The 23,248-nt window shown below is 42.6% G+C and overlaps 1 protein-coding gene across 4 annotated transcripts in view; it reads right to left on the reverse strand.

Moving 5' to 3' along the window:
- The window catches only part of TRPM6 (transient receptor potential cation channel subfamily M member 6), an 87,776-nt gene extending 64,928 nt beyond the window's left edge, over positions 1-22,848 (reverse strand). The window contains exons 1-2 of one of the 4 annotated variants that reach the window (XM_083464733.1): positions 21,013-22,848; positions 806-885 (exon numbers count right to left, since the gene is read on the reverse strand). In XM_083464733.1, the coding sequence (XP_083320859.1) occupies positions 806-885; positions 21,013-21,018 (86 nt within the window). In that variant the 5' untranslated portion in view covers positions 21,019-22,848. Of the gene's footprint in view, positions 1-805; positions 886-11,777; positions 11,814-13,426; positions 13,536-18,222; positions 18,466-21,012 lie in introns of those variants that run through there. The other 3 variants (XM_083464732.1, XM_083464730.1, XM_083464731.1) reach the window with 3 other exon arrangements.
- Positions 22,849-23,248: the final 400 nt, after the last annotated feature.

A 23,248-nucleotide genomic window follows, 5' to 3' on the forward strand; every position in this document is an offset into this window, starting at 1 on the left:
GAGTAACACTTTTTACACAATGTCTTACCTGGACAACATTGTCACTTACTAAAAGGTTCAAATGCAAAAATGTAATGGCTCAAGAACAACTTCAAGGTTAGTAAAACAAACAAACAAACAGAGCCACTGTTTCTAACTTTGACTTCCTAAATATGCATGCTACACTGATTTAAATAATTAATAATCAATACTACATCTATCCCTGTCAAAATCACCTGTATTGTATATTTCAAAGCAGTCAAAGAATTGATTGGGTGAAACTGGGTAAGGTGTAAAGGGAGGGGAAGTTGGCCAGGTGTGTGGGAAGGAGGAGTGGCAAAGGCATTGCTAGGCGGGGGGGGGGGGGCGGTGAGCAGACTGGGCAGGGGTCGCAGCCCCTCTCTGGGTGGTTCTTATGATACTCATGGGTTGTGGGTTCCACACTGGAAATATGTTGCCTGCAGTGCCGTGTATAAATGTTTGAAGCCACATGAGGCCAACACCTTACTGAAGCTGAGCAGGACTGGCTCTGTCAGAGAGGGTTCCATGATGGAAGAAAGGTAGGATAAACATGTCATAAAACAAATAAATGATACTGTACAAAGTATGACTGCCATTTTAAGGGAAACATGATAAAGAGCCTCAAATTCAAAATGAAAATATGGCTGAAGTTAACTAGATTATAGTCGTGTTTGTAGCAGCTAGAAGGGCCTATATTTATTCAAGGAAAACCAACATTGTTAAAGTGTGAATTAGAAGTTTTAAATTGTATTTTTATCTTCTTGTTGTTTGTACAATTCAACCAAAACGAAGCAAAATAAAGTACCTGTGATGATCTTTGGAACTTGGCACGATTTTTGCACACTCTCTTTTACAGAAGACACCTTCAATCCAAGATTTCTGGGACTGAAAAGAAATATTAAACCTCAAACAGATACTTTGGGAGGCAAAAATAACTATCTGCAATAACTAGTACCGCACATAGGAGATACCTATGTGTAGCTATTAGCACATGTTGTAGGACCAAACACAGTTGGCATTAATATTGCGCATGAGATCAGTTTGTTATTTCCTTCCTTATCTCAGAACATTGCAGATTAATCTGTGACCTAAACTCTAGCATTTAGAATTCACTCACACTAACCCATGCCTAGAGATAGGAACAAAGCTCACAGCCTTCCTAATAGCAGATGAATTGAGTGAGATAAGGAAGAAATGCTGAACTGACAGAACTCATCTCCACTTGCTTGACACAATATTAATACCTGGCAGCTATTTTACATTTGTACAATGAACAGATGGTGCTGGCTATCACTTAATAGTGGTCATGTGTTTTTTTAAAAAAGATTAAAAACCTTTGGTTCCAATTTAGTAATGACAATCACGGAGAGAAACTTATCAGAGAAATTCTACCCTATCAACAGGTGGAATTCTTGAAAATGAATGAAAGTTCAAGATTACCCTCTGCCTACTATGGGGAATAACTTTATAATCCAGATAGCTTTAAAAAATCATTTAAAAATTCAAGGAACCCCTGACACACGCACACCTTTGAGCCATGCCCCACCTGTAGGGCTGCTAGGTCACCTGGAAGCTCCATAGGACCCACTGAAATATTTGCCGAGTGTCTGAAAAGTGAGGCAAATGACACAAATATGCAGATAGTTCCATACAATTGGACTGGGGAAGGGCCACAGTGCAGTGGGTTCAGTCCCCAGCATCTCCAGGAAGGCCTGGGAGAGAAGTCTGTCTGAAGCCCCGCCAGTGAAGAGCCAGGTGGACCAGGGGCTCCTATATTCCATTCTTCACCAAACCATGACAGGCATTTGTTTATTTCATAAAATTTATAGACTGGTTGGTTGTAGAAAACCTCAACACAGTTTACAAAGGAATAAAACTGCAAGTTTATTAGTTTTTTAAAAACATTCGGAAAAAGTATAAGCTAGCAATAAACTAAAAACACATCAGCATTCTAAATATCAGTTCGTAAGTTTATTGTTCTAGCCAAAGGCCATGACAGACTTGCATTGGCAACAGTAAGGTAAAAGGGACACAGGTGGCGCTGTGGACTAAACCACTGAGCCACTTGGGCTTGCTGATCAGAAGGTCAGTGGTTCGAATCCCCACAACAGGATGAGCTCCCGTTGCTCTGTCCCAGCTCCTGCCAACCTAGCAGTTCAAAAGCTAGGTTAGATAAACAGGTACCACTGCAGTGGAAAGGTAAACTGTGTTTCTGTGTGCTCTGGTTTCTGTCATGATCCTGTGTGTGCTAGTTGCAGTTTAGTCATGCTGGCCACATGACCTGGAAAGCTGTCTGTGGACAAACTCTGGCTCCTTCGGCCTGAAAGCGAGATGAGCACCACAACCCCATAGTTGCCTCTGACTGGACTTAACTGTCCAGGGGTCCTTTACCTTTACCTTTACCTTTACCCTTAGGCAATAGTGTTAATAAAAGACTTTGCCAGGTTCTTGAGCATTGAAATATTTTCCCTTGTGCATCTCTGACAACTCAAATTCTAATATTATTTTGCCTTTTAAAAATCCAATTTGCCAACATCCATGATGTAAGAGAGAGAAATTACCAGAGACACCAACCCAAATCCAGCCTGGTTTCAGATTAAGCCCGCAAAACACCGCAACAATTTATAGCAAATTTATCTAACTCCTCCTTCCTGATTTTTTTTGCATCCAGTGCATAGAGGGCACAGTATGTGCTGAACACTTCCAAGAGATTTGTTTACAACAAAAGCCAAACTAATCTAAATAAAAATAGGTCAGCTTTCAGGTTTTGTGGTCTTGGTTCATGATCTAGATGCTTAGATTTGCCTACTGCACGTCAACTCTGTTTCAGGGAAACCGGCAGGGTGTGAGTGGAAGCTCAGGGTGAGAAGGGGACAAGAGGTTCAGCGAAGTCGTGAATTATTTTAACAAATATTTTATAAGCGGTTTTGTAAATCCCATGTATTTAGACAACTCATGAACTACTTAGTAAAAATCAGTCAAGGGATGTGGAAAGCCTTGGCTGCATGCCTGATCTGGGTGTAAGTTATGCTCACACGCAACAGCAAAGTACTCCCCCCCCCCTGCCCCACTTATAACACTGCTGTGCCCGATATCAAGACTTGAATTAGTCTGATTGCCATAAGCCTGTCTCTATAAGCATTACCCTGCAATCCCGAAAAAAACCACTGCACTTTATCATATACCTGATGCACTTCTTGATGGTGTGGATGACCAATGAAGGTTGCATTAGCATTATTTACATTTACATCCCATCTTTCTTCCAAGGAGCTGAAGATGGTGTACAGTAGTACCTCAGGTTAAGTACTTAATTCATTCCGGAGGTCCGTACTTAACCTGAAACTGTTCTTAACCTGAAGCACCACTTTAGCTAATGGGGTCTCCTGCTGCTGCCACGCCGCTGGAGCCCGATTTCTGTTGTTATCCTGAAGCAAAGTTCTTAACCTGAAGCACTATTTCTGGGTTAGCGGAGTCTGTAACCTGAAGCATATGTAACCTGAAGCGTATGTAACCTGAGGTACCACTGTACTTAATCTCCTCCTCCCCATTTTACCCTCACAACAACCCTGTGATGTAGACTAGACTGAAAGTGAGCAACTGGCCCAAGGTCTCTCAATGAGCTTCATGGGTGAGGGGGGATTTGAGGGGAGATTTGAACCCCAGTGGCCCACATCCTAGTCCAACACTCTAACCACTATGCCACACTGGCTCTCCTGCAAATACTACATGAAACAACCAGAAAACTATCGTTAAAAGGTCAGGGATGGAACATCTGTGGCCCTCCAAGTGTTGGGTTCCAACTGCCATCAGCCCCAGCCAGCATGCCCAATGGTCAGTGATGATGAGAGTTTGGGCCAACAGTATACGGCAGGATGGAAGCAGTAAGGCCTCTGAATAACAGTTACTGGAAACCACTGTGGGGAGACACCTCTTTTGCTCAAGTCCTGCTGCTGGCTTCCCACGGGCATCTGGCTGGCCACTGTGAAAATAGGATGCACCGTTGGCCTGGTTCAGCAGACTCCCTGTACGTTCTTATGGACAGCCACAAGCTCCTGGTCCCTAAAAGTGCTTCTGTTTGGGATTCTAGCCAGTCTGTCAGAGGAGCCCTGTGGTGCTTCTCTGGCCAACTGAGATGGCAAAAGGAGAAGCAGAAGGCATTTTTCTTCCTTGCTGCTAGTTTATACCTGCTGTGCCCTATTGGGCTACAGGATTCAGGTTTGAGGCCATCTCCTAGTCCCAAACCTAAGCAGCAGGAGGGCTGGCTCTGTATCCCCTGGAAGGTGTCCTTTACTTTGGTTGGTGATTAGCAAATACAGTGGTACCTCTAGATACGAACTTAATTCGTTCTGGAGGTCCGTTCTTAATCTCAAACTGTTCTTAAGTAGAGGCGTGCTTTCGCTAATGGGGCCTCTTGCTGCTGCTGTGCCACCGGCACATGATTTCCGTTCTCATCCTGGGGCAAAGTTCTCAACTTGAGGTAACTCTTCCAGGTTAGCAGAGTTTGTAACCCAGTGGCGTAGCGTGGGTTGTCAGCACCCGGGGCAAGGCAAGTAATTTGCGCCCCCTAACCCGTGGATTTGCGCCCCCTAACCCGTGGATGTGTGCCCCCTAACCCTAACCCCCAGATGTTGCGCCCGGTGCGGCCCGCCCCCCCTGCACCCCCCACGCTACGCCACTGTTGTAACCAGAAGCGTTTGTAACCTGAGGCATTTGTAACTCGAGGTACCACTGTGTAAGGAACTTAGTAAATCCCAAAGCGATTTGCAAAACGAATAATAAAAAGACATAACATATAAAATTAGGGGTCCATTAAAACACTGCAAAACACATCTGCCACAGTGTTCCTAGGCACACCCTATGGCCCAGCCCTCACCATCCAACATAAAGTGCTGAGCAAGGGAGATATACCGTATTTTTCACTCTATAAGATGCACTTTTTCCCTCCTAAAAAGTAAGGGGAAATGTGTGTGAGTCTTATGGAGCGAATGCAGGCAGGAGGCTCTGCTCAGCGCTCCCTTTAAAGAGCCGCACACACACTACATGCGCTCATTAAAGGGAGCGCGGCTCTTGGGGGAGCCTTAGCCACATGCAGCCTCTCCCAGGCAACAGGAGCCTTCATCCCGCTGCCAGGGAGAGGCTGCGTGCGGCTATCTCATAAGCCAGGACACAAGCAGGATCGCTGCGCTGCTAGTCCAAACCCCTGCAATGCAGATCATACTTGACAGATGGCCACCCAACCTCTGCTTTAAAAGCTCCAAAGAAGGATTCCATTACCACCGGGGTCCCTTCCAGCTCTGCAATTACATGATTCGTTATATACAGGTTGAGTGCAGGTGTTGCTACTGCTTCACTCCAACAGGTGTCTCAAATTCACTGCTCCACACTAGATTTCTAGGGAAGCCATCAGGAAGATCAGATTTCTGTCTGAGAGCTCCACCACTCTCCGTGCCTGTCTCTCAGTCTACACCTGCAGCTTCTTCACAGACAGCTTGGTGACATCATCCACCACAAGAAGGGGGGAAACTGAGGTAGATGAACACGCCCTTTCTTTAGTGATGCAAAGGCTCACCAGCCAAGTGCATCAGATCTTCCCAACAGTAGGAAATCTGCCCCATTAAACTTGCCCAACCGCTTTGACCCACAAGCAGAGTTGTAAATGTGGGATGTAAACACAGGAGCAGTCAATGACAACATTCCTAGAGTGTACATGTTAGAACATGGTGGGGATGTCTGTCCAGCAAGCAGGTAAACTTCCTGGGGACGGACTTCCTCCACATGTGACTAGAGGTGGGTGTGGCCTCACCTGTGCAGGTAATGACAAAAGCACAGGGCAGGCAGCCATCTCTCTCTCTCTGCCATTTTCCTTCGATGAGGAAGCATGTAAAGATGCCCTCTTGGCTCTCAGCCAAGAGAGGAGATAAGGTCTATCTTGCAATAAGATAGATTCTAAGTATATGTAACCTTTTTAAGCCTGCCTGCCGTCTGGGATCATATTGTGAACAGATCGTGAGTAAACTCTTTTATACTTTTATAAAGACTGTGTCGTGTCTTGTATTTTAAGAGGGAACAAAGGGGAAATTACCAGAGTAATTATTATAGAGGTTCTAGCGAACCTGTGCACACGTTACCGTTGCGTACTTAAAGAGGAATGTATATAAACTCTGCTGATATTTTGGGAACTTGTTAGCACAAGTTGGATAAGGATATAATTAGTCAATATATCCTCTCCTGCACCCCAGAACATTCCCACAAAGGGTTAGTGGCCCCAGTATTGCATATTTCTGCGTATTTTTGAAGGATTGCATTGGATTGTGATTTTGAGTTGAGTAGTATTTTTCTGAGTTAACTTCCTGGTAAGCACATGGTCCTTTGTTCCATTGTGCAGTGGGGATTAAGCAACCCCCCCCTTCCCTCAGAGTTCACAGTGACCAAAGGCAGTGAAGAATTGTTTTGCATTTTGAGATTTTTGAGATTTTGATTTTAAAATTTTGAGAAATTTTGAAGAATTTTCAAATTTTGGATTTTAAGATGGCTAGAGCAGCTTTTGATAGTGATGCAAAGCTAGGAATGCCTGTGCTGAATGAGTACAATTTCATGCACTGGAAGCAGCGTTTGATAGCATGTTTAGATTATAAGCACATTTTGGAAGCTTTAGAGCCTCAGCCTACAGGAACAACTGAGGAGGATTTAGCCAAGATAAGTGCTTGGAAACGCATGAACAGCGAAGCTAGACACATAATTTTGAGTGGACTTCGTGATGAGCAGCTATCATTAATAAATAGTACAGATGATGCATCTCAAATCTTAAGAGATATTGAGCGCATGTATGGAGAATCTAGCATAAACTGCTTCAGAAACTTGGTGTGTAAATTAACCAGATTGAGGATGAATTCAAAAGAGGAATTCACAGAGCACATCAACAAGTTTACTGAGATTATTCAAAGAATTGATCTGACTCCCAAAGCTTTTGATGAGGATACAAAGATAGCATTTTTGTTATCATCACTTGGACCACGCTTTAGCGCATTTGTAAGTTTGATGGCTCATAGACAAGGTCTGATTTTTAAAGACTTGATTGGTTATTTAAAGGAAGAATGCAGAGATAGAGCTGAATCTCCAGTGAGAAATGCTAGAAGCAAGGACAGCAGTTATGCATCTAGGCAATGTACAAAGTCCAAAGAGATGCCTAAGAAAGTGATTTGCTTCAATTGTAACAAAGAAGGACACATTGCAAAGAACTGCAGAGCTCCTAAAGCCAAGAAACCCCACCCCTTTCAGCCAAAAGGGGAAAAGAAGGTGAAATGTGAATGCACATGGTTACTGCAAGAAAGGAACTTAGCTGTCCAGAATCGTGAAAATAAACGTAATAAATGGATTTTAGATTCAGGAGCGAGTTCGCATTTTTCATATAAAAAGGACTATTTTAATGAGATTAATGAAATAAATGATGAAGAAGGATCTGAAATTGAGATTGCAGATGGCAACATTGTTAAAGCAAAAGGTGCAGGTTCCATGAGCCTGAAATGCAATATAAACAATGAATGCATTGAGAACACAATCTCTAGAGTTTTGTATGTTCCAGAGCTGAGCTGCAATTTAATCAGCGTGTCCACTTTGGACAAGAAAGGTTTCCAGGTCACATTTGGAAATGGAGAATGTAAAGTGACTAGAAATGGCAAGGTGTTTGCTCAAGCAAAGCTAATAAATGGTGTATATGAGCTTGATCTTTCAGAGAACCAGTCTGCAAAAGTGGCACATTCCAGCCAGAAGGATGAAGCAGATCTGGACCTGTGGCACAGAAGGCTTGGACACAGGGACGCCAGCCTCATTCTGGATCTACAGAAAAGAGATCTTGTAAGAGGTTTGCAGGTAAAGCAGAGCAACAAAGCTCCAGCAAAGTGCATAAGCTGTATTACTGAGAAGGCTGTAAAACCTTCATTTCCACGTTGTGCAGAACAAAGAAGCAACAAAGTGCTTGACATAGTGCACACTGACATATGTGGACCCATGAATGTTCCCTCACTGGGAAAGAATAGATATATTTTAATATTTCTGGATGACTTTTCAAGATTTTGTGTTGTATATTTCCTCAAAGAGAAGAGTGAAACAGTGGAGAAGCTCCAGGAATACATTGCCATGGTCAAGAACAAATTCCAGAGAGCTCCAGCTGTGTTAATGAGCGACAATGGAGGTGAGTACTGCTCAAATGAAATGCAGGCTCTCCTGGCCAAGGAAGGAATTGCACACGTAACCACAATTCCTTACACACCACAGCAGAATGCCATAGCTGAGAGAAAGTTTAGGTCCATTATGGACATGACAAGGTGCATGCTAAAGGATGCATGTTTGCCACACAAGCTGTGGGCCGAAGGAGTGTACACGTCGGTCTATTTGCAAAATAGACTGCCAACTAAAGGTGCAGAGCGCACACCATTTGAACTTTGGCATGGGAAAGCTCCCAATCTGTCGCACATACGTGTGTTTGGAAGTCCGTGTTACTTCCACGTGCCCAAGGAACACAGACACAAGCTTGACTCCAGGGCAAAAGCAGGTATCCTTGTGGGATATGCTTCTGGAGGCAAAGGATACAGAATTATGGACTTACAAACTGGTAAGACAAATGCATACCATGCGGTTTATTTCGATGAATATGGAAAAGTAGACACTAAGAACACTGTTGTGGATTCTTCAGATGAGTCAGAAGGGACTCAAGAGTTTGTATATTTCCCTTTTGAGACCCCACAAAGTAATTATCTGCCTTTGAGTGTTACAGCGCTCCCTACAGGCGACGCACCAGAAGACGCAGAGGACCAGAACCCTGGCGGCACCAGAGACGAAGATGAGGACTCAGATGGGGACATGCCTGCGTTGGAGGAGGATGAGGAAGCTGATGCGGTCGCAGAACCAGAAGTCAGACGCTCATCCAGAACCAACAAAGGTGTCCCACCAGTACGGTTGTCCTACCTTGCAGGGTCGGCGTTTCCACAGGAACCTTCCACTTGGGAAGAGATACAGGAGATGCCAGCTGCAGAAGCCAGTCTCTGGAGGAAGGCCGCGCAGGAGGAGATGGATGCACTGCATCAGAACAAGACCTGGACACTCACTGAGCTGCCTCCCGGTAAGAAGGCCATTGGCAGTAAATGGGTTTTCAAGGTTAAGAAGGGGTCAGAAGGAGAAGTGCAGCGCTACAAAGCTAGACTTGTGGCACAGGGATTTTCACAGCGTTTTGGTGAAGACTATGATGAAGTTTTTGCACCAACTGTGAGGTACAGCAGCGTAAGAATGCTTTTAAGCATTGCAGCCTCCAAGAAAATGAGAGTGAAACACATAGACATTGCTACCGCTTTTCTACATGGGCAGATTTCTGAGGAAATTTATATGAAACAGCCTAAAGGTTTTGTAAAACCACATGAAGCACATTTAGTGTGCAAACTCCAGAAAGGACTTTATGGACTTAAACAGGCTGCCAGAGCCTGGAACCAGAAGTTGCATAAAATGCTGACGCAACTTGGGTACAAGCAAGGCGACGCTGACAAGTGCTTGTACAGTAAGTCAAATAATGGACAATTCTCATATATCCTAGCATTTGTTGATGACCTGATTATTGCCACAGCAAGTGAAAAAGACTATACACAGATAGTAAAACACCTTAGCAAGGAGGTGGAGGTCAAGGAGCTAGGAGATGTCCAGTACTACCTCGGGATCCAGGTGGAAAGAGAAGAGGACGGCTCATTTCTTCTCAGCCAAAGACAGAAGATCCACGAGCTAGTTGAGCACATGCAGATGCAAGACGCACATCCAGTTGCTACACCGATGGTTACTGACTTCCTGAAGAATCAGCAGGATTCGAAGCAGTTGCCAGACAACAATGACTACAGGTCGGCGATTGGTAAACTTTTGTATTTAGTTACCACATGTAGACCTGACTTAGCTAATGCTGTGGGGATTCTTAGCAGAAAAGTGAATTCTCCCACTGAGCATGATTGGGCAGGTGTAAAGAGGGTGGTGCGATATTTGAAGGGTACCATGAATTGTAAATTAAGGTTACCAGCCGTCAGAGACCCTAAGTTGGTTGGGTATACTGATGCGGATTGGGCTGGGGATAATGCTGATTATAAATCAACAAGTGGTCATGTTTTTATGTTTGGGGATGGACCTGTTGCATGGGGCAGTTATAAACAGAGCTGTGTAGCATTATCTTCCACAGAATCAGAATACGTTGCAGCAACAGAAGCCTGCAGAGAGATCGCCTGGCTTGATCAACTCATAAAGGACTTTGGGTTGGTGAGAAAAGGGCCTGTCAGCTTGCTAGAGGACAACCAAAGTTGCCTGAAGCTGACGCAGAGTGAGAAGTTCCTGGCCAGAACAAAACACATTGGGGTTAAATACCACTACATACGCCAGATGATCCAGGATGGACTTGTGGAGCTATCCTACTGCAGCACCCAAGAGATGACTGCTGACATCCTGACGAAACCCCTACCAAGAGAGAGTTTCCAGAATCTACGTGTCAAGCTGGGACTCTGGGTGGTTGAATAAAGTTGTTTATGTTTTGTATATGTTGTATTGCCTGAGAAGGGGTATGTGGGATGTAAACACAGGAGCAGTCAATGACAACATTCCTAGAGTGTACATGTTAGAACATGGTGGGGATGTCTGTCCAGCAAGCAGGTAAACTTCCTGGGGACGGACTTCCTCCACATGTGACTAGAGGTGGGTGTGGCCTCACCTGTGCAGGTAATGACAAAAGCACAGGGCAGGCAGCCATCTCTCTCTCTCTGCCATTTTCCTTCGATGAGGAAGCATGTAAAGATGCCCTCTTGGCTCTCAGCCAAGAGAGGAGATAAGGTCTATCTTGCAATAAGATAGATTCTAAGTATATGTAACCTTTTTAAGCCTGCCTGCCGTCTGGGATCATATTGTGAACAGATCGTGAGTAAACTCTTTTATACTTTTATAAAGACTGTGTCGTGTCTTGTATTTTAAGAGGGAACAAAGGGGAAATTACCAGAGTAATTATTATAGAGGTTCTAGCGAACCTGTGCACACGTTACCGTTGCGTACTTAAAGGGGAATGTATATAAACTCTGCTGATATTTTGGGAACTTGTTAGCACAAGTTGGATAAGGATATAATTAGTCAATATATCCTCTCCTGCACCCCAGAACATTCCCACAGTAAATGGGTGGTGGGAGATCCTTGAGACCAACTCTCATCTCATTACATTATTAAAATTAGACAGGTATGAATTATTAAGCCCTGCAGAAAACACCACAGAATGAATCACAAAATGCTGCCAGCAGTCTGACAGTCTAAATAAATTACTGACACATGAGGAAAAAGGAAGAATTGAGTAAGGCACTCAGACACAGTAAGACACTATGTTAAAATCTCAGTGAATTGGAGAAGTCCTGGAAGAAAACCCAACGAATATGGGTTCCACTGGAACTCTGCACGTGCATTTCTGTTTCACTCTGAACAAAGATCACAGCTCAAGTGCGTGTGATCAGAGGCAGCTCAAGCAAACTATAAATTAAACTTAGTCTTTTGCGGGGGAAACTCTAGCGCTTCACACCAGGGGAATTTCTCCATGGAAACCAAATGCTAACCCAATTAATCCCAGAAATCTCTGCCATATCTAGTGCAAGTTCACATTTTCATCTAATTTTCATTTATTTTAGGATTTCTTAACCTGCCTTTCACCACTAAGTCTCATGGAAGATTACTACAAAACAATGATGCAACTTGAAAGCAAGTAAACCCAATGCCTAACATACCAAAAATACAGCGTAGGTCATCTCAGCTGCCAAAGGCCAGAGTACAGAAGTGTGTGTTCAGCATATTACAAAGGCTGTACAATGAAGACACCATAGACACCTCTGTGGGGAGAGAATTTGGGAGGTGACACGGAACAGCTTTTCCTGGAACACCACCACCCAAATTTCCAAATAGCAATTAAGATGCATCCTCCTGCAAGCACCTACTCCTGGTAATTGGATTGTCTGAATATCCTGAGAAAGTGTTGACATCTTTTACAAGTAAGAAAAAAATTGTACCCAATGACTCTCTGGTGGAAGAATTATATTGTGTCATGGCACGACAAAGGGCACAAGTAATGTCCTCTTTACCAATCTTTTACAGTCTGACAGAGAGATGCATAGCAGGAAATTAATGTCTTGCAAATGGGCACGTTAGTCTGTTCAGTTTTTTTTGGAAACTTCCAAAAGACTGCACCATGTCACTTTCTTCTAAGCTTGCTCCATGGGTATCTATGGCAGAAGAAATCCTTTTTGCTCAGCTAGACATCCTACCTTTGTTTCCCTTTTGTTCTCTTTGTCACATCCTTTGTTGTAAGAAGCACAACCCCGCATCTACCAAAAGAAAAGCTTTTGCTATTTTTTGAACCATATGCTAAGGTTTCCAAGGAATCCAGAGTGGAATCAGATGTGGCCAAGCTAAGCCTGAGCCCATTGGGGGAGAATCTTAGACTGAACAAAAGCACCCCCCCCTCCCACTAGAGATGTCTATGAATTCCAAGGAAAACACATATGGGAACAGAAATCAATCCAGCAAATATTATTATTCACTCCTGTGAACAATACTTAAGCACTCACAGTCCCCCACAACCTATTCTCTCTCTCTCTCTCTCTCTCTCTCTCTGTGTGTGTGTGTGTGTGTGTGCAGGGGCGCCGACTTATAAAAAATATTGGGGGAGCCCGCGAAAGCTCATGAATAAATAAGCTCATGAATATGCAGATAAAGTGGCACCGCCTCCTCGTGAGCGAATAGGGGAGAGCGTGCTGCGCCTATTAATCAGCTCCGAAGGAAATTGGGTGGAGCTTTTGCTCGGGAGGGAGGGCAGGAGGCATGCAGCCCGACCCTGTGCATTTTGGACTGGGGGAGGGGCGGCGGTGGCGCTCTGCTGGAGGGGTGCCCGAGATTATTGGGGGGGCAGAGCCCCCCCAAAGAAATTTTTGAGGGGGCTCGGGCCCCCTCAGGCCCCATGGAGTCGGCGCCTATGTGTGTGTGTTGAAATGAATGGAGCAGAACATAATCATGACGTAAGATACATAATTTCACAACAGACAATGAGATCAATAACATAGTTTATGGCAGAAGATGAACTACTGCAGAACACAACCAGTACTGCCTACAATAAACAGAGACTGAAAATAATACTGTCCTACCACATTTTCTCTCTCTCTCTCTCTCTCTCTCTCTCTCTCTCTCTCTCTCTCTCTCTAACAACCTTATCCTTTCCCAGCCACTCCAGACCCATCTGGAGAATGCAGTCTTGGATCCTTCAACCCCCGTGAAAATCCCCCAAATCGCTTTTCTTTGCTCCTCCTTCCACGAGGCAGATAACTACCGTGCAGTTAAGGTTTTCACTTCTCTTTACCTTTCTTATTTTATTAATCTCGCTCACCTGTAACCCTTGTGAGATTTGGATCACAGGCATTTTCATGTGATCTTTCCCCTTGCCAGTTCATTTAGTCTTTCCAAACGTTTCTAAATGCCCCATATTCTGTAAAAGGCACATCTCTGAAGTAATAGTTCTGTGAGCCTCTGTGTTAGACACAGGTTTGTGTGTTATATAGACAAGAGCATATCTGATAAAACACAAGGTGCTTCCTAAAGAGTGGTTGAGACTGCATCATGTGAACATCTGGTGGCTTTCTTCATGTGGCCAGGAAGGGGACAGAGATGCAAGCCACCACCTACAGTCTGAAGTTGCCTAGTTCAGACATAGGCGTATCACTTCATATACAGGAACTGATCTTCTGCCCTCAGGAACCACCAACGCAGAAGGAAAATAAAATATGTGCCACAAGCAGACCAGTCATGTGCACCAAACCCTGGTGTGCTCTTTGTTTTGCCCTAACTTGATCCCTAGGCTGATTGTCTGGGCTTTCCATCTTACACCATACTTGTTTTAGCAATTGACATAAAGCTGAACCTAGACCGGAAGTTAAATCTTTTTGATGAAGTACACTAATTAAACACCAATAAGCAAGGGATAGCATGTATTGTAGACAGCTCTGGAATTAATTTTACTAAATTGAAGTCTGTACAAGTGTGGACATAAATAGGCATTGTTCAGAAATTGACTACCGAACGGGGGGAAACTAGGTTACAGTATAAATATAAGCATTAGTACTGTATTCCAAGAGCATTATTATTCCAATACCATTATATGCCAAGCTTTCTTTAAAAAAACAAAAAACCCTAGGGTGAAAATAGTTGCCAGTGAGCTGGCTATTAAGGCAGTCAGCAGAGCCATAGCTAGGTGATCTTGTGCCCCTGGCAGAACCATCCAGATTCCGCCCCCTGGCCACAGACAAATGAGCTCTCCTTTCTCCTTCTCCTCCAACCCCACCCCCCACCCATTCAATTCACCCTCTATTTAAAACCATTTCCTATGAGGCAATAATAGATATTTATACTTATGTACACTGCCTGCACCCCTGGTGGGGGCCCACCTCACCACCCCTAGCTACAGCCCTGGCAGTCAGACCCGGTTTTCTTTCTTCCAGAAAAAATGTTATTAATGTCCCCAACAAGCAATTTATTTTTTTTGCACATATAAATTAGTTAACCTTGCCATGAAGCACAGTATGTTCTCAGACAACTAATGTTGGTGTTATTTGCATATTGTTTTACTTGGGGAGTGAGCCCTGTAGGAATTTCTGCTGGGGATCTTGGCCCAGCCTAGCTGCCTGTTTGCACCACTCTGCAGGAGATGGTTGGGCATCAAGGGGCACTGCAAAGGGTCCCTGCTCCCGCCCCCTCCTCTTCCTTACACAAAGGGACACAGCACCAGGAATGCTCAACTCAGTTGCTTTTATTAGGCATTGTATGTTACAGCATGGTCAGAATAACCGAGTTCATGCCCGTGATCCCATTCAAGAGCACTCTGGCAAACAGCCCTTACTTTATTTATCTACTTTATTTGTTTATTTAGGAAGATTTATACACCGCTTGATTATAAAAATTCTCAAAGTAGTTTAAAAAAGAAAAAAGGGGGGATTATAACCCTACCTTAAAACATACAAAAGTTACAATACTAAATCAGATTAGGTAAAGGTACCCCTGACCGTTAGGTCCAGTTGCAGACGTCTCTGGGGTTGCGGCGCTCATCTTGCTTTACTGGCCGAGGGAACTGTGGCCAGCATGACTAAGCCGCTTCTGGCGAACCAGAGCAGCGCATGGAAACAACGTTTACCTTCCCACCGGAGCGGTACCTATTTATCTACTTGCACTTGATGTGCTTTCGAACTGCTAGGTTGGCAGGAGCAGGGATCGAGCAATGGGAGCTCACCCCGTCGCGGGGATTTGAACTGCCGAACTTCTGATCGGCAAGTCTTAGGCTCTGTGGTTTAACCCACAGCGCCACCCACGTCCCAAAATACTGCCTTACTTTCTTCCTATAGATTTCCACATTCTACTTTTGCAACCCATAATATGGAAGTAATGCTGGTAAATGGACAATACTACTTAAGGAAGCTTATCCTACACTCCATGGGGTAACCTCCCCCCTTCTGCCAGCCCCTTCCCTCAATCAAACATAGGATAACATTTTTTATTATGCTCATCAAAATAAACCTAGAGAACCCGTGATTCCACATGAACATTAGATGAGGCTGAAAGTTCATGAGGACATGGAAGATGCAGATCCCAAACTGAAGTCTGCCAGTTGTCTTTCATATTATATTACAATGTTTACTTACTTTAAAACAAAAGCAAAGCCTGTCACTGCAGTGTACATCATTGATGACCAGCATAACAGGGTAAGACAATGGGTGCAAGAGCACCACCCACCAAGATACAACCTAGAGCCTACAACAAGAAGGCCATGCAAAGCCATCCTTCTCAATCTATTTCCCTCTGCCCTGGAGTGACAGCTCCCAGATGCAGAGAATGTTCTGCAGTAGAAGTCAAGGCAGAGTGGCATGAAATCTGTTTACATTTAACAGGTGAATTAAGGCCTTAAATACAATTCTGCAATAAAAAGCTCTAATTATCTCACTAAACTGCACATTAAAGTGTTATGTGTTTATGATCCCAGTGAAAGTTCACTTTACATATAATTGGTATGCAGTGCACAACTTCTACAGGGCCAACCTAAACTGACAGTGCATACTTAATGTGAAGCATTGTTTCAGGGAGCGAATCAGTTCTAAAGCAATTAAAAAGACAGAAGGTGAGGCTTTCAGGGGGTACCTTAGGACAAGTCACTGATACAGTGTTGGCTGGGTGCCAGAATTAGTATAATGTTTTACCGTGTGACATTGTACTGACATAACAACTGATATGTTCATTTCCACTCTACCCTTACATGATTATACGCTGGCACAGCAAATCTTGCAGACTAATTCTAAGCAAAGTAAGGATTTCAAATTGGCTCTCAGGAGGCACTGAAATTTTTTTCTACTCCCAAACAAGGTGTGCAAGCAAGTAGACTTCCCAGTTACCTTTTAAATGATATGGAAAACAATGAACCACTGAGCTTCATCCCTGATCACTGGTTCCCATTTGCTGATACTCAGTTATCTTTCCACAAGGGCCAACATTGATACCAAAATCCAGCATTGCCTGAGCTCTGAGAATGTGGCTTTCTCCCGATTGAAGTGCAGAGTGTTTGAGGACATTCGCAGGGAAACCAAAATGCTTGTTTACAAAGCTACTGTACTACCAACCTTATTATATGCTTGTGAAACATGGACCACTTATAAATGCCATCTCCAGCTCCTCGAAAGATTCCATCAACAGTGTCTCCGAAAAAATTTACACATCACTTGGGAAGACAGGCGAACTAATATCAGTGTACAAAGATCACCAGTGTTGAAGCAATGATTCTCCAACATCAGCTTCGTTGGACTGGTCATGTTGTGTGGATGCCTGATGATCGTCTTCCAAAGCAACTACTCTATTCCAAACTTAAAAATGGAAAGCGTAATGCTGGTGGTCAACAAAAGAGGTTTAAAGACTGTCTCAAGGCAAATCTAAAATAAATGTAGTATAAACACTGACAACTGGGAAACACTGGCCTGCGAGCGCTCCAGTTGGAGAACAGCCTTTACCAAAGGTGTCATGGGCTTTGAAGACACTCAAACTCAGGATGCAAGGGAGAAACATGAAAGAGGAAGGCATGTTTGGCAAATCCACACCGTGATCAACTCCTGTCTGGAAACCAAAGTCCCCACTGTGGAAGGACGTGTGGATCCAGAACTGGCCTCCATAGTCACTTATGGACTCACTGTTAAAACCATGTTTATGGAAGACGATCTTACTCGGCTACGAGTGATCACCAAAGAAGAAGAATAATTTATTATTATTATTATTATTATTATTATTATTATTATTATTATTATTATTAAATTTGTATACTGCCCTTCATCCAAAGATCTCAGGGCAGTTTACAGAATAAAACCACAAAGTACATAATACAAACAATAACAAACCAAACCAAACGCACCCACCCTGAATCCTGCTTGCTACAGCAGAAAAAACTCATTAAGAGGCACAAAGGGCTTTAACTTCTGAAGTGTAAGGAATACACAGGACTTATAAGTAGGGTTGATGACACTTTTTCTGCAGGGCTCCTGTGCTTTTAACAATTTATTCAGAAAAAGTTAGCAGGTGAAGCTGCCTAGCACTGAGACACGGTACTGGCAAAAGCTTCACGATAAGTATATGACAATAATGCTGCTACTTAAATCAAAGTCAGGTACTTGGCAATCCTGCTGAAATTAGTACTGCTGAAACTAAGGGCGCCAGGTGGCTTCTTTGAGAAGATTCTTCCTTCTTCTACCTACACAGAACAAACACCTAACCTCATTTTGCAACCCTAGAACACTGCCGTCTGTCCACTCAGTGAACACACTGGCAAGCCAGGAATGGTGTTATATAGCTCTCCTCCATACCTTACAAACAAGGACAAAAGTTTCAAAATATACAATCATCTCCTGAACTAATGATGCCACAGATCCCAAAACAAAGCAATGCACTCTCACATATATGCTGCAGATCATCTGTATTTCTTTCTTGCTTCAGTCTATTTTTGAATCAACAAGCCTAACAAATGAACCCTGGAAAGTTAACAGTGGTGGAGGAGAAGAGCGAGTTAGCAAATTTAAGCTGTGGTGATCAGCAGCTGCCAGGAGGCATTTATGCTCCAGTCCTAACTCATCTACCTGCCTATCTCTGTGTACACAGTTTTACCTTCATTTGAACTTTCATTTGTCCTGCTTTGTCTCTTGCATCGTCAAGACTGCTCTCGTAAGTCAAGCTCTCTTCTGCTCCCCAAAACTTCTGCAGCAACCAAAGTGTAGGCAGGAGGAAAGGAAGTCCATTCAGACCTCAAGGAGTACTCCTTGATCCTTGGACCACACTAGAGAATGGTTAATGTTCCACTTTCCCCTATCAGCGATTGGCAGCTGTCTTTATGGCTGGATTCTTCCAGCTGCTCAGCAGGTTACATACCAAGTCGCTTTCTTGCACAACACTTAAGCAACAACCAGGCCAAGACGCCTGGCCAGCCTGGAGTGGCTTCACTCTATGAAGCTTATTCCACTATAAACACCAATGTACTTCTCCACCCCCGATGAGATACTCTGCGATTCCTCACTAGTCTAAGTTAAATAATAATGGGAGGGAGTTAAACTTTTGAAGCTCTTATTAGGAACCTGTCAAGCAGGGCTGGGCCAACTAACCACACAATCTCAGCTTTCAGTTTGAAAGGGGGCTGGTGTGTAAGATAATATAGCTGCAATCACATTTTCAAGATTTTCTGCAACGTGATTTAAAAGCCAGTTTGCATGCAATTCTAGTTTAGTTTGATTGATATCACTACCTGTGACATAAATGTAGCTTGCTTTATGTTTTCTTGGTATGCATTTTTCAAGGCAGAGAGGAGCTTAGCATTAAGGAAAACTAAAAGCAGTTCTGAAAAAGACAAATCACTTTGGCATTGTTGTTCTTTGATATTTGTCAGGACATCATTTGTGTGTAAGCACTTGGTAGTTTCTAAAGAATTACCGTAACTAATGCTTGACATTTCCTCTTGTACAGATCAACTTGCATCTTCAGCTCTAGGATCTGAACTCAATGTGACATGCAGCTATTTATTTTTTAAAACTCTCCAAGCAGAAACCAGGAGATTGTGTGAGAGGGAGAACACTGGGAGAAAAGGGGACTTCTTACACGTTTTTCTTTTGGTTGTTTGTCTAGTTAAAGTTTTTTCCCTAGCTGCTTTTCCTCTCCATAAGGCCAAAGACATGAATAGACACATCTCATTCACCACCAGAGGAAGACGGGGGAGCACGTTCACTGTGTATTTCTGAAGGGGGAAATGGCTAAAGGACACCAGCATACTTCTGCTACAAAACCCATCTTTTTAAACTGCCTTTTTATATAGCTCTCTTAGAAAATACAGTAAGACAACCAAACCAAGCTGAAACACTTCTAACTTACCTTTTTAATGTTAGTTACTGCTGCTGCATTTGTTATTTTTAAAAAATATCATTTTAGATCATTGCAATTGTGCTTTTATGATATTGTGAGCCACCTTGGATGCTGTCCTGAGAAAGGTGGTATGTAAATAATTTTATTACACAAACATTTTTTTGGTTTTCTAAAATACCATTGAGTATGAGATATATATAACTGCAGGTGTCACTTGGTTGTCAGACACATTTCAACAGAACATCTATAGTTATTACAGGTCCACCTTCTTTGGTACAACCAACATGGAAACTGACAAGTTCAACTACTTGCCAATCTGATCAACTGAAATTTTGCCAGGCTGTCATCTACAAAGGATAACCGATTTCTAAATTTGCACCCATTTTTAACTGGCTAGTAGACATTTATATGCAGTTAAATTAGTTGCAGCAGCAACCCTCTTTTTAGCAACATGCAGAAAAATCCTTCACATATTTAATCAGAAGTTCCACTATGTTTAATGTGGCTTGCTCTCTTGTGCAGTCCGTTTCAGATTTCCAAAGGCTATCTTCCATATATACAGTGTTTGAGAAATAATCTCTTGCCATATTTCCTCTTATTAGTTCCAAAAGGTAGCCAGAGTTCAGGTACCCGCTCTATATTTTGTCTACTTTCCAGAATGTATGCTATTTTTGTTCCCCCCTAAGAGGCGGATGAAGCAGTTTATGTTTTCTTTCTAGAGAAGGGTTTTTCGTCACATATAAAAACTCCTCTGAGGCTGTTTCTGTTGGTTGACTATGCAGAGTGTGTGTGTTTAATACTATTAAACCATTTCATATATAAAAACAACATAAAATTGTTTTAATTGTCTTCATATATTGTTTTATATATGTTTTATTTGTGTCTTTATTAAGTCACTTTGAAATGTATAGGAAGTTATTAATATATTGAATTAAATACTGTAATGTTAATTTATTTTTAAAAATCTAACAGAAGCATAATCTGTACTTAACTGTTCAGCGTGTAAAGCAAGGAGATAAGCTAGTTCATGAAATTAATGGACTGCAAACTTGTTATAAGGATACAAAAACATCATGGATTTTGAAGATTCAAGAATTTTTAAATAAAAAATTAGAAAGCAAGTCTTAATTGACACAATTCATGATTTAGAGCTATAATTTAATTTTTTCATCTTGCTTTATAGGCCCTTGTTTAGTAATTTATGCTGATGGACTATTCACAGAAACAAATCCAACATTTATTTACATTTGCCAAGCACTGCTGTTTTGCAAAGCTATTTCTATAGCCTTTTGAAGAGAATCATGAAATTGAACTGCAATTGCAAAAAGGCTGTCAATTTAAGGGCGCGTTCATTTCAACTTTTCCGTCTCCAGTCCTTAACTTTTCGTAAACAGTCTATCAGAAAAGTGTCTGAAATGCACTTCTACTGAAAAACAAACTATGCATTCCAAACTGAAGCTACTAAAAACATATTATAATTTTCTTCCAAATTAAGTAATGCTTGTATCAAAATCTTAAACACTGCAACCGAAGAGTCAGCCTACTTACCTTCATTCTGATCACTAAAACATAACGTTTTTGTACCCTTCAGCCACTGGATCTCAGTCTGAAGTTTCCATCTCATTCCCAATCAGATAAAGCCTGCTTAGCACTAGCAACTAGTGGAAACAATGCCGAAAAGCAATGATTACAAATTTCCATGGGCTTGCACTTAAAAGCTTTAATGAGATGGAAAAGAGATGGCCTCTGAAAACTGGTGAAATGTTTGTACTGCAATTAAACTGAAGAGACTATCATCTGGTAATCAGAATCATGTGACACAATCTGGTTTCAAGTTTATATACCACATTAGGGAAATGATTAACATTCACGTCACTTGTTTCAAGTTTCAACAACAGTAGGGTTCAAAATAAAACCTTTCCAATGAAAACAAATTCAGATTTTTCAAGAGTTTATTGTGCATCTCTATTGCCATCTAAAGAGTCTGGTTTATAACTGTTTGCATTATGATGGCTACAGAGCAATTTAGGCGACACTAGTTTCTATTTTATCTCAACAGTACTTACGATAAATGCGACTGTTCTCAAATGGTACCAGTTGCCGCAAAATAAAGTGGACGAAGTATCTTCAGGAAACTTGTTCATGTCTGTATGTAGCCAAATATGTCCTTACGACTATAAGCTCTGGGACCTTTGGGTAAATACAGGATTGTAGTCAACAAACTGTTACTTCAGAGTAGACTCCCTGAAATTACTGGATCTTATTTTGTCATGGGCCTGCTCTGAGTAAGTTAATAGATGACAAGTCACAGAAAATTAACAAATTCAATCTGTGTTCAGGTCTTGCTGCATATTTGCAAAAACCATCTTGCCAATGTACCTGTGAGTATATACAAGGAGACCAGCAAAGTTTCCGCTCCCAGTCTAAATTAAGGTATGTGCATATTTTCTCCTGCCCCAAACCTCATTGTCAGCTCAAATCTCCCTCTCCATTCCCATCCCAGCACTTGTTCCAGAACTTACATACACTGCAATATTCACAGCAGAAAAAGAGGCAAGCTTATTATACACCTTTGGCTTTCCCACATAATTTCTAAATACTGCCTTACTTTCTTCCTATAGATTTCCACATTCTCCTTTTGCAACCCATAATATGGAATGCTAGTAAATGGACAATACTTAAGGAAGCTTAACCTCCCCCCTCCTGCCAGCCACTTCCCCCAATCAAATATATGATAATCAGATTAAGAGAAAGGGGGAGAATTCATTTAATTTATTCTCCTTGGTCAAGAGAACGATGACTGGTGCTTCAAAATCACAACAGGATACTGAAATGAGAAAGGCTGCAACATTATCTTTTTTTACACTGTGTGAGGGAGCAATCTACGTGCACAGCTCTCCTCACCTGATCAAGCTGAGGTTGCAGTTCTGTACCTCTTCATACTTGAACTCAATGGAACTTGCTTCTGAATAGACACACATAGGATTTCATTGTGACTCTCTGATTTAAAGCTATATAAAATGTGATGGAGAAAATAATAATTTCATACCATATCATTTTGATGATTCAATTTTCTTTTGAGTCTATGGCCTCACTAAACTGAAAAGGTCTGTACCTGCCTACCTTTTACAGTACAAAACTAGCTGCTTTTAGGTACTGTAGGTAGTGAATGTCCATTCCAGAACAATGAAAAGGATAAACTGTTAGACTCTATGGTGGCTATTGTATGCATGGAAAGAGAACTGGCTAGGCAATAGACAGATGAAAGAGGATACTGGGAGACATTTAATGAATAGGAAAATTAGTCAATAAAGAAAGACATTGAAAATAGTTTGTGTGTAATCACATTATATTATGGTAAGAACTGATCTGAAGAGCTACCGTATTTTGCGCCCCATAGGACGCACCTTGTTTTTTGGGGGGGAAATAAAGGGGAAATTTTTATTTTCCCCCCAGGTGCGGGGCTGGAAGAACCAGGTCGGGGAACAGCGGGAAGGCGCGCTCTGCCTCCCCGCTGTCCCCTGAGCTTGTGGGGCTGGCGATGGGGAGAAGTGCGCTGAGCCTGGGACTGCAGGCAGCTCTGCGCAACCCTCGGAGCCGGTCTCCTGAGGGTTGCGCAGAGCTTCCTGAAGCCTGGAGAGCGAGAGGGGTCAGTGCACCGACCCCTCTCGCTCTCCAGGCTAAAGCGAAAGCCTGCATTCGCCCCATAGGACGCACACACATTTCCCCTTCATTTTTGGAGAGGAAAAAGTGCGTCCTATAGGGCGAAAAATACGGTAAATGA

The sequence above is a fragment of the Podarcis liolepis genome, assembly GCF_965112155.1.
Source record: "Podarcis liolepis genome assembly, chromosome: 11".
Lineage (NCBI taxonomy): Eukaryota > Metazoa > Chordata > Lepidosauria > Squamata > Lacertidae > Podarcis > Podarcis liolepis.